This window comes from Phycodurus eques, chromosome 6 (genome assembly GCF_024500275.1).
Source record: "Phycodurus eques isolate BA_2022a chromosome 6, UOR_Pequ_1.1, whole genome shotgun sequence".
NCBI lineage: Eukaryota > Metazoa > Chordata > Actinopteri > Syngnathiformes > Syngnathidae > Phycodurus > Phycodurus eques.
In genome coordinates this window covers 7,666,498-7,677,599 of record NC_084530.1, presented here as the reverse complement: position 1 = coordinate 7,677,599, position 11,102 = coordinate 7,666,498, and the positions used below count along the sequence as shown (strand labels likewise).

At 44.7% G+C, this 11,102-nt stretch overlaps 1 protein-coding gene across 1 annotated transcript; it reads left to right on the top strand.

The window, feature by feature from the left end:
• Positions 1-1,626: 1,626 nt before the first annotated feature.
• Positions 1,627-10,526, top strand: polg2 (polymerase (DNA directed), gamma 2, accessory subunit). The gene is made up of 9 exons (XM_061679576.1): positions 1,627-4,577; positions 4,762-4,870; positions 5,166-5,271; positions 6,227-6,412; positions 7,679-7,816; positions 7,910-7,990; positions 8,078-8,178; positions 9,253-9,414; positions 10,474-10,526. Exons 1-9 carry the CDS (start codon positions 4,094-4,096, stop codon positions 10,475-10,477), a joined length of 1,371 nt encoding a protein of 456 aa, XP_061535560.1. The 5' UTR covers positions 1,627-4,093; the 3' UTR covers positions 10,478-10,526.
• Positions 10,527-11,102: the final 576 nt, after the last annotated feature.

The window sequence follows — 11,102 nt, the reverse complement described above, 5'->3', positions numbered from 1 at the left end:
GAGGCTTGGCTTTTTTGGGGGGAATTGAGGGTCTAGTTTTTGTACATACCATCATTGAGTTAGGCTAGGGAAAGTACAGTGGATAAAAAATTCCTACACACCTAATTGTCAGGTTTCAGTGATATATAAAAAATTAGACATAAGATAAATCAAAAACTTTTTACACCATTGTGACCTATATCCTGTCCAACGTAATGGTAAAGATAAAGTCAATGTTTTCAAGAAGGAAAATAAATTGAGATAATGTCGTTCCTGTTTCATCAAGCCGTGACCTCCAACTCTCACTGGAGCAGTTCGCAGCTGAGTGTGAAGCGGCTGGGATGAGAATCAGCACCTCCAAATCTGAGACCATGGTCCTCAGTCGGGAAAAGGGTGGTGTGCCCTCTCCAGGTCGGGGATGAGATCCTGCCCCAAGTGGAGGAGTTCAAGTATCTTGGGGTCTTGTTCACGAGTGAGGGAAGAATGGAACGGGAGATCGACAGGCGGATCGGTGCAGCGTCTGCAGTGATGCGGACATTGTATGGGTCCAGTTGTCGTGAAGAAGGAGCTAAGCCAAAAGGCGAAGTTCTCGATTTTTCGGTCGATCTGCGTTCCTACCCTCACCTATGGTCACGCGTTGTGGGTCGTGACCGAAAGAACAAGATCCCGGATACAAGCAGCCGAAATGAATTTCCTCCGCAGGGTGTCCGGGCTCTCCCTTAGAGAAATGTTTTAAATCAATTTATTCAATGTAGTTAACATTACTCTCTTGTGTGGTTTGTCAAATGTACGAGACTTTCTATGCTTGTTTTGGGTCATTTTAAGCTTCCCCATAGTCCCGAGTGAAGCTGCAAATGAAAAACAGGTAGAATGGCCGCAAACAGGAGGAACAGAGTGACAGGGAGCGTCTGCAAAGGAGAAGCTGAAGAAATGGCATGAACAGGCACTTATATGTATGTGAAACACTGTCTGGCTATGAACTCTTTGTATTTAAGAGAGCTTTTTATCTAACCCAATAATACCTCAAATAAATAGTACCATCATCATGACTAACAAAAGAGTAGCATAGTATGCCCAAATAGTACCATCATCATGACTAACAAAAGAGTAGCATAGTATGCCCAAATAGTACCATCACCATGACCAACAAAAGAGTAGCATAGTATGCCCAAAAAAAACGAGGCACAGGATTTATTTCTAAAAAGTATCTAACTTTGCATGGGTTGAACATTAACATTGCGCTTCACAATAGAAAATAAAATTTGGCCACCCCTGAATTAGGCTGGTCCCAGTCTGAGCTGAAGCATGTCTTATCATAATTTGATAAAACATATATGATTACAGGTGGCACGGTGGACGACTGGTGAGAGCGTCAGCCTCACAGTTCTGAGGACCCGGGTTCAATCCCCGGCCCCGCCTCTGTGGAGTTTGCATGTTCTCCCCGTGCCTGGGTGGGTTTTCTCCGGGCACTCCGGGTTCCTCCCACATCCCAAAAACATGCATGAATTGGAGAGACTAAATTGCCCGTAGGCATGACTGTGAGTGCGAATGGTTGTTTGTTTGTATGTGCCCTGCGATTGGCTGGCAACCAGTTCAGGGTGTACCCCACCTCCTGCCTGATGACAGCTGGGATAGGCTCCAGCACGCCCGCGACCCTAGTGAGGAGAAGCGGCTCAGAAAATGGATGGATGGATAGATAGATAGATTACAGAAATTATTTCTACATCACTTGCAATCTTATGGAACCATTTTTCTTACACCGGCAGACATCGTTGCAATCCCCATGGAGCATGATGTTTGGAGAAGACATTGTAATCTGCAGTGAGAGCAGGGAGGAGGTGGAAGAACGGTTAAAAAAGTGGAGGAATGTAAAGGAGAGGAATGAAGATTAGCCAAAGTAAGACAATATACAGCAGCTGAAATAAGTATTTAACGTCACCATTTTTCTCACTAAATATAGTGCCAAATGTGCTATTGACCTGAAAATTTCACCAGATGTTGGGAACAACCCAAGTAATCCATGCATACAAAGAAGGTAGAACAGATAAGATCAGAAATTAGGCTATGTGTAATGTGAAGTGACAACAGGGAAAAGGTATTGAACACGCCAGCTGGTATTTATGTAATACTTTGTACCTTTGGCCTTTGATTGCCATGACGGCTTCAAGACACCACCTCAATGGAGAAACTAGTCACATGCATTGCTCTGGTGTGATTTTGGCCCATTCCTCCACACAAGCAGTCTTCAAATCTTGAAGGTTCCGTGGGCTTCTTTAATGGACCTTGAGTTTCAGTTCTTGCCATAGATTTTCAATTGGATTCAAGTCAGGTGATTTGCTGGGCCATTCTAGCAGCTCCTCCCCCTTTTGAAACCAATTGAGAGTTTCCTTGGCAGTATGTTTTGGAACATGATGGTGCTGAAATGTCCACCCTCGTTTCATTTTCATCATCCTCGTAGATGGCAGCAGATTTTTGTCAAGAATGTCTCTGTACATTTGCCTATTCCTCCTTTCTTCAATAATGTGAAGTTTACCAGTACCATTTACTGAAAGGAAGCCCCCCCACACCATCATGTTCCCACCTCTGAACTTCACTGTTGGTATGGTGTTTTTAGGGTGATGTGCAGTGCCATTTCTCCTCCAAACGTGGTGCGCATTATGGCACCCAAAGAGTTCCATTTTGCTCTCATCAGACCAGACTATATTCTCCCAGTATTTAACTTGGCTTGTCCAAAAGTTGTTTAGCAACCCTTAAACGAGCTTTTATATTCTTTTTTTTTTTCTTTCCCCATCATTGAGGTCTTACGTGGTCAGCATGCATACACGCCATGGTGGCGGACTACATGACTCACTGTTTTCCTTGTGACAACAGTAACTGCTAATTCCAGGTCTTTTTGAAGCTTGGCTCTTGGACAACTCTTCTGATTATTCTTTGCACTCCTCTATCAGAAATCTTGCGAGGACCACCTGATCGAGACACATTTATGGTGGTATGATTGGCTTTCCACTTACAGTATATATTATGACCCCAATTGTGCTCACTGGAACGTTCAGAAGCTTAGATATGCGGCCTTTAACCAATGCCATTGTTATGTTTTGCAACAATTAGTTTGCGATGGCTCTTACCCATCATGAGAAGTGTCTTGACCCACACCTTGGCTATGAGACCTTTTTGTAGGCCATCAATTAGGACTAAACCATCTTATATCCATTTGCACTGACAAGGGACAATGGGGAAGACATGAGGGCAGTTGGTGTTAGAGAGGAGGATGCAGGAAAGGAAAGGATGACACGCTGTGGCGACCCCTAACGGGACAAGCCGTAGGGAAAAGACGACAAACATATCGTTGCACAAATTTTGCACCGCCGTCGGCGCAAATCCGCCGTGTTGACTGACTATATAAAGCATTTTTTTTTTTTAATGAGAAATTAGTTTGGGAATAACCGCAGTTGTGATCGCGGCGAAACAAGACAAGTTTCAGGTGGCAAGAGGCTCGTAGAAAGTCAGGAATGAGCATACAGGTTAGGTTCAGAGTCAATTACCGCGGTGACTGAGTCGGAATTCCTCTTGCTCGCCTCTTTTGAACGGAATGATCCGGCTTCCCCACATCTCATGGTCAACTTTCTCCGGGGTTTCACGTAACCTGCTTGTTGGAATACCCTCTGTACCCAACTGGTGAGTTGTCGTATGGGAACAAGTCTGTAACAGAACAGTAGATGGCGCTGTAGACAAGTTACGCATAGAAAAGCAGGACGTACAATAAAACACTTCCGGGTCACAAGCATTGTACGAATTTAAACACTGACATTACGTGATATTTCTTTGCCATTTGTAAGAATTTTAAAACTTTGAACATTAGAAGTTTGAAATAAGTCGTGGAACCTTTGACGTGAGACGAACAAAACCGTGAGCTAGCGCATTTTGCGGGACCGGCATAAGGTCATGGCCAACAATGCTCTCTGTCATGCTCAACTTTTTTTCCTCAACGCGAGCTTTTTAAATATATTTATGTCAGCGTAAATGCATGTTTAGATGCGTTATTTGTCTGATTATGCCCCCCTTTTGGCTTCATAACGTTTGACAAATTTGGCATTTTACCAGCTCGTTGCTCATCATGTTCGGCCACTTTGTAAAAAACGTCCTGCCAAAGTGTGCGTTCACATGTACGTACACTGTTTGGCAACAGACAAGAGGACGCTGCGGTCCATCAACGGATTTGGATCAGGCCAGGACTTTGTTGCAACTCATTGTGGACCGACTCTTCATCTCGCCTGGACCCACCAATGTGGAGCTGTTTAAGCGTGGTACCATTTGCAGCTACGGGCCACTGGGCACCGAGCTCAGGGAGAATGTGCTACACCAGTGGTGGCGTTCGATGACTCTATCCAAAGATCAGGTGTTCGGGATAAATACGCCGAGCAGCAGCAGCGGCGGGAGTCGGGATGCGGTTGGGGAACGGCGGGGGCACATGAGGGTCGTAGAACCCGGTGACGTCCGGAATATACTGAACGAGACAGAGCTGAGCAGGGAGCAGCTCGTCCAGAGTGTCCACATGTTTCTGCAGAGATCACCTTTGTTCAGAACCAACCTCATTCAAGGTAGCCGCCAATCCTTTCTTTTTGTCGATTGTTTTTTTTTCCTCTTGTGTTCTTTTAATCAGTGGAGGGAAACTAGCAAAGTAAAAATGTCATTGCTTATTGTTACCGTTGTGGTTTTGCTGAGCACATGACAAACAGTTTAAAAGTTTAGTGTATTTGTTGTGCCCTCTGTTTGTTTTCTAAGGAGCTTTGCAGCAGTTCGTCCCCTTATTTGAGTTGGTGAACAGGAAGCTCCCATTTGGCATTGCTGAGACTGGTCGATGTTTCCAGCCCTCAGAGGATGGCTCTGGCTGGTGAGGCTTCATCAATCGACTCCCCCAGATCCCATTTGTGTGTCTTTCCAGAGGGCCAGACTAGAATACTGAAACTCAAAGAGTAAAAGGAAAATAAATTCATTTATATCCACATTTTTATTTGGTTCTGGTTTGGACATGTGGCACTCCAAGATGTTTCAAAGGAATGTTTTGTACAGTTTTAATGCAATGCTGGTGACTAACCAACCAACATCAAGCAGCAGCACCTTCATGCTTTGTGGAGGTAACGATCCTGAACCATGCTGCTGTAATTCCAAGACAATATTTCTGTCAGCCCAGCAGAAGTCACACAGGCATCTCTTGTCTGGTTCTGCTCGCCACGAACCTCCTCGCAGTGGCTGGACCACTGGGCTCGACAGAGGCTCAAGTGGTGGAGAAAGGTGAGTTCTTCATCTGGGAGACCTCCCAACATTTGTTTTGCTTAAATTGATGTCTTTAATCCTGAGTGAAAGCAGGGACTAGGTGGAAGAACATTTAGAAAGCTGTGGAGGCATGCACTGGCAAGGAAAGGAATGAAGATTAGTCGGAGTAAAATAGAATATACAGTATGTGCATGAATGAGAGGGATGGAAGGGGAAGAGCGAGGCTACAGGGAGAAGAGAGAGCCAGGGTGGAGGACTTAAAATACTTGGGGTCAGCCATCCAGAGCAATGGTGAGTGTGGTAAGGAAATGAAGAAACTGGTCCAACCAGGTTAGAACGGGTGGAGGAAGATGTCAGGTGTGATGTGTGACGGAAGAGTCTCTGCTAGGATGAAGGGCAAAGTTCATAAGACAGTGGTGAGGTCAGCCATGATGTACAGATTAGAGACAGTGGCACTGAAGAGACAACAGGAAGCAGAGCTGGAGGTGGCAGAAATTCAAGATGTTGAGGTTCTTTCTAGGAGTCACCAGGTTGGATAGGATTGGAAATGAGCTCATCAGAGGGACGGCCAATGTTAGAGAGCAGACTTCGAGGGTTTGGACACGTCCAGGGGAGAGATGGTGGATGGAGCTGCCAGGCAAGAGAGCTAGTGGAAGACCAGAGAGAAGGTTGATAGATGTAGTGAGGGAGGATGTGGGCAGTAGGTGCAGGAGAAAGGATGACACGCTGTGGCGGCCCCGAAAGGAACAAGCCGAAAGGAAAAGAACAAGATGTCTTTAATCCATCCACCCAACCATTTTCCGAATGGCTTATCCTCACAAGGGTCGCGGGTGTGCTGGCGCATATCTCAGCTGACTTTGGGCAACAGGCGGGGTACACCCTGGACCCCAGAACTGTGAGGCAGACTTGCGAAACAGTTGTTCACCATGCCACCGTCATTAATCCTTATTTTTATTAATTTATTTTTGCCCAGTTCGCCCTCACTCCGTCAGACTTCAGCAGTAGTGATGTCTCTCAGGATGAACTAGAGGGGGCGGCATCACGTGGTGTGAAGATAATCTACAAATTCCCGTGGGGTCAGGAGCCTCTGGAGGTTCTGTGGAGCCGAGGAGACGGCGAACTGCTGCAGATGCACCAAGGAGTCCGCTCTAAACTCCAGGTCTGGCACATCCTTTATGGCAGGGGTGTCAAACTCATTTTTGTCGTGGGCCAGATTGTTGGTATGGTTTATCTCAGGGGGTTATGACCGTGAAACCATATAAATGTTTAATCGCCTGTCCATAGTCCATCCATCCATTTTCCGAGCCGCTTCTCCTCACTAGGGTCGCGGGCGTGCTGGAGCCTGTCCCAGCCATCATCGGGCAGGAGGCGGGGTACACCCCGAACTGGTTGCCAGCCAATCGCAGGGCACATACAAACAAACAACCATTCGCACTCGCATTCACACCTACGGGCAATTTAGAGTTGTCAATTAACCTACCATGCATGTTTTGGGGAAGTGAAAGGAAACTGGAGTGCCCGGAGAAAACCCACACAGGCACGGGGAGAACATGCAAACTCCACACACGGGGGGCCGGGGATAGAACCCCGGTCCTCAGAACTGTGAGGCAGACGCTCTAACCAGTTGTTCACCATGCCGCCCTGTCCATAGTATTTTATATATATATATATATATATATATATATATATATATATATATATATATATATATATATATATATATATACACACACACACACACACACACACACACACACACACACACACAACAAAATGATGGCCAAGTAGTTTTCAAATCAGAAGTCAAGAACAATAGTTTGTTTAACTATTGTTCAGTTACTGTAAAAAGCGGTTTGGTAACAAAAATATTTTTTGAGGGAGATTTGTAGCATGCATGTCGAGTTAGTTGATCGATATGAAAACTGAATCCTTGCCCTTGGATTAATGCGAGTGGTTCGATTGCTTTTCCTGGTGCGCGATCAAAGCATGAACTTTGAAATCTGCTCGTTGCGTGACAACTGCCAACACACAGACAATGGTGGATATACACATACTGTACATCACATACAAGCACTTAAAAAAGTGAGTCGCCGACCCATTTTAGGTGGTTCGCAGAAAGCTAGAAAAAAAATAATTTGGATTCCTATTTCGATTTTATTTTTTCCTGTACAGAACCGGGGGGGAGTGCTATGCAGTCACCCCCGGCGGCAGGGGTTTCCAGCGTATTAGATTTTTTAGCATGAGACAAAGTCATGAACTATTTTATAAATCATTTATCTGATGAACATTTATAACAAATAATAATTATGCAGCAGCAATGGCGTTATTAACAATCCTTTCCACACAAATGTCAGATCTGTTATACCCATCCCCAATTCTATATAATCATTCGCTTGTATTGTTTGTTTTCCCAAACATCCTGTAGAGTCGAGATGGGCGTAAGTCTATTGCTCACATAGTTTCAATAACTGGGAACATCGATCGTGGTTTGTTGGCCTTTCTGTCCAACTCGCTGCAGGTGCATAACAGAGAAGATGCAAAACAGAAGCTACATCAAAGAAAGGTAATTCCATCTTGAAAAAGTGTAATTATTTTCACAAGACTCCTGAAAGACTCATTTCTTTCATGTGTTGTTTCATCATTTCACTGATTTCAGGTTCTGAAATTACATCCATTGTTGGCTCCGGTCAAAGTGGCTTTAGGTATTGGCAGGGGAGCTACCATGGAGCTAAGGCAGGTCGGAGAAGCACTTCAGTGATTCATTACTTTACCCTTGCAGAGGGATGCAAGTCATTCAACATTCACTGTGCTTGTGGATTTATAGGTTTGTGAAGGCCTGTGGCAGGAGTTAAAGGAGGCCAAAATCTCTGCTTGGCCTGGATATCTTGAAACATCACCCATGCCAATGGATCAGCTGAACTCCAAGTAAAAAAGTTGATTAAAGAAAATATACAGTGCACCCCCGCTATTTGCAGCGGTTAGTGACTGGGCCCCATCGCGAATTGCGAAAATCCATGAATAATTGACGGCCATTCTAATTGCCATGATTTTTTTATTTTATTTTTGGGGGGCATATTGGGATATCGGGTAAATTTCAGGGTGAGCCTAAAATGCACTATAAACTCTACAGGTGAACTTATGACTTTTTCTCCATTTTTGAATGCACATGTTCAACCGTTTAGTACAACTTGATATTCTCTCATAAGGAGCTGAACAGCAAAATTCACAACGGTTGTTTGATCCACAAATCTATGCCTTTCTGTGATTCTTCCAGTTTTTTTGTTTTTGTTTTTTTTAAACTGCTGATGACTCTGACACTCTATGCTCAGTGGCCACTTATCACCCTCTGAGAACATAGTTTATAGCCTTTCTCCCGTCGTTAATACATTCTGACCAAACAGGTTTCATTAAAGGACGGAGCTCCTTTCACTTTACAAAGAGGAATTAGACAAGGATGTTGTCTCTCGCCCCTGCAATTTGCACTATTTATCAAACCACTGGCAATAGCAATACGGCAGAACACTAATATTAAAGGTATCTGTACTCCTATGTCAGAACACAAAATCAATCTTTACGCAGATTATATCCTTCTTTATTTACAAGAACTCAAGGCATCACTTCAGTTTTTAACCTCATTAACCGGTAGTTGCTTGCTGAGGCTTTGCTCTTCGATCAAAAACTCTGCCATCGGGTTAAGGCGGGTGCTCGCGTACTTAGTGGCGCCTGGGGGCACCGGAGGACAATAGAAAACGAAGGGGGTTGGCCGAAGCCACTCGTGACTGGCGAGATTAGCTGGCCAGAACCGCAGAGAAGCAGGACACGAGAAAAATAGTTCACCTGTTTAGGTTATCGTGCATTTTAGGTTCATCTGTAAATTTCACTTGAAAGCCGAGTATCTCAAACTTTTTGTGAATAATGTAGCGTATACTGTATTATGTTTTACTATATTAATGAATGTCTTATGCTTACTAAATACTCTGTGTGTTTTCTGCATCGTAGGTATGATGAAATGGGCGTGCTTTTCACTGCCGTGATCAGTGTAAACACGCTGGAGAGCGGCCTCCTGCAGGTGCGCAGCAGAGACACCACCATCAAGGAGACCATGCACGTCTCGGAACTCAACAACTTCCTCTGCAAATATATTTCCGCTGCAGACAACATGTAAATTATTATCTATCCGTGTCCTGATTTCATGTTCTACTTTTGTATCGTTGTAGATACGAAAACCTTGCCAAGGACTTGTTTTTTCCCCACATACCCTATTCAATATGATCAAGATGCCAATAAATGGACCATAACAGAATCAAGGAGGTTTTTGAACACATTTTGTCATTCGAGCCATTCTGAATATACAATTAATGTACAATATTTACAATTTCGTCCCAGATCTAATACAAGGGGTTTACGACGCTGTTTCAAGGTTACAAATGGTTTGCGATGAACTGGTTTCGTCACGTGGCGTAAGAAGGTACCCACAGACATCACTGTACTTCCTGTTTAGTATTTCATATTCTGGCCTAGAAGTGTTTTCCTTCCAAATACAGTATTTACTGTAATTATGACTTCTCTAACTGCATGAGCTTTCGTACCGGATGCGTTCGGAAATTCAATCTGACGCTCTTAGTACGTTCTGACAGTGCAGTGTTCACAGAGAGTCAGAGCGCGCTCCACTTTCTATGAATTTATGAACGAGCATGTTGGCCATTGGGAGGGCTACGTCACTGCGTCCGCCATATTGAATGTGTCAATTCTGCCTGTAAACATCTCGTCCTGCCTGACGCTCTGGGCGCTCTGCCTCCCCATTTAATGCGGCGGGAGTGCGTTCCGGCACGCTCAGAGTGTGGCCCTCTGAGTAACCGAACGGCACCCTCCAACAACGCTCTTGAGTTTCCGAAAGCTCCAGAGTGCAGCTAGCGCGCTTGGAGTGAATTTCGGAACGTACCTGAACAATGCCCTCTCAGAGCGCAGTGAGAGCGTCAGGTGGAATTTCCGAACGTACCCTTAATAGCTAAATACGACACGCCCCTTTTATGCTGCGTGTGAATGGCGACCCTAAGCTAGAGAGGTCAAAGTCATCAGCTCCTTTCATGTGTGTGGACGATAAAAACACTAAACAGCAACAAGAGTGGCGGTAAATTGGGTTGCATACAGTTGCACGCAACGCTGTACAATTAACATACACGTACACAATTAAATCACAACTCTGATAACCTTTCACAGGTAAGAATATATGCATGGATGAACATGGATGACACACTGGATGGATGAACGGACACTGTCACAGCCTGGATGAATATACGGACACTGTCACATCCTATATCAGTTTCTGTGAAGAGGTTTGTGTTCCAACAAAATCATTTCGCACATTCAACAACAACAAGCCGTGGTTCACTGCTAAACTTAAGCAGCTTCGCCAAGCTAAGGAAGATGCATATCAGAGCGGGGACAGGGCCCTGTATAATCGAGCTAGAAACCAGCTGACTAAAGAAATTAACATTGCAAAGAGGATCTATGCAGCAAAGTTGGAAAAACAGTTTAGCGCAAAAGACTCTAAATCAGTCTGGCATGCATTCCAATCGCTGACTAATTACAAGCGACGATCCCCCCAAGCTGAGAACAATAGCACACTAGGCAACGACTTGAATACCTTCTACTGCAGATTTGAAAAGGACAGTTTCACTCCACACACCCACCCGGGCCGCACCCGCGACCACAACCACACCTCTGACTTCTGCGTTAACCATCCATGAACAGGATGTGAGACGCATCTTCAAACAACAGAAGATTAACAAAGCGGCAGGACCGGGCCATGTGTCCCCATCCTGCCTCAAATTCTGCGCGGACCAGCT

Bases quoted from the DNA above. Each gene is read 5' to 3' on its own strand.
- polg2 (XM_061679576.1), top strand. From the start codon at position 4,094: ATGTTCGGCCACTTTGTAAAAAACGTCCTGCCAAAGTGTGCGTTCACA. The intron at 4,578-4,761 runs GTAGCCGCCAAT...TTGTTTTCTAAG, and splicing joins CAGAACCAACCTCATTCAAG to GAGCTTTGCAGCAGTTCGTC. The intron at 5,272-6,226 runs GTGAGTTCTTCA...ATTTTTGCCCAG, and splicing joins GGCTCAAGTGGTGGAGAAAG to TTCGCCCTCACTCCGTCAGA.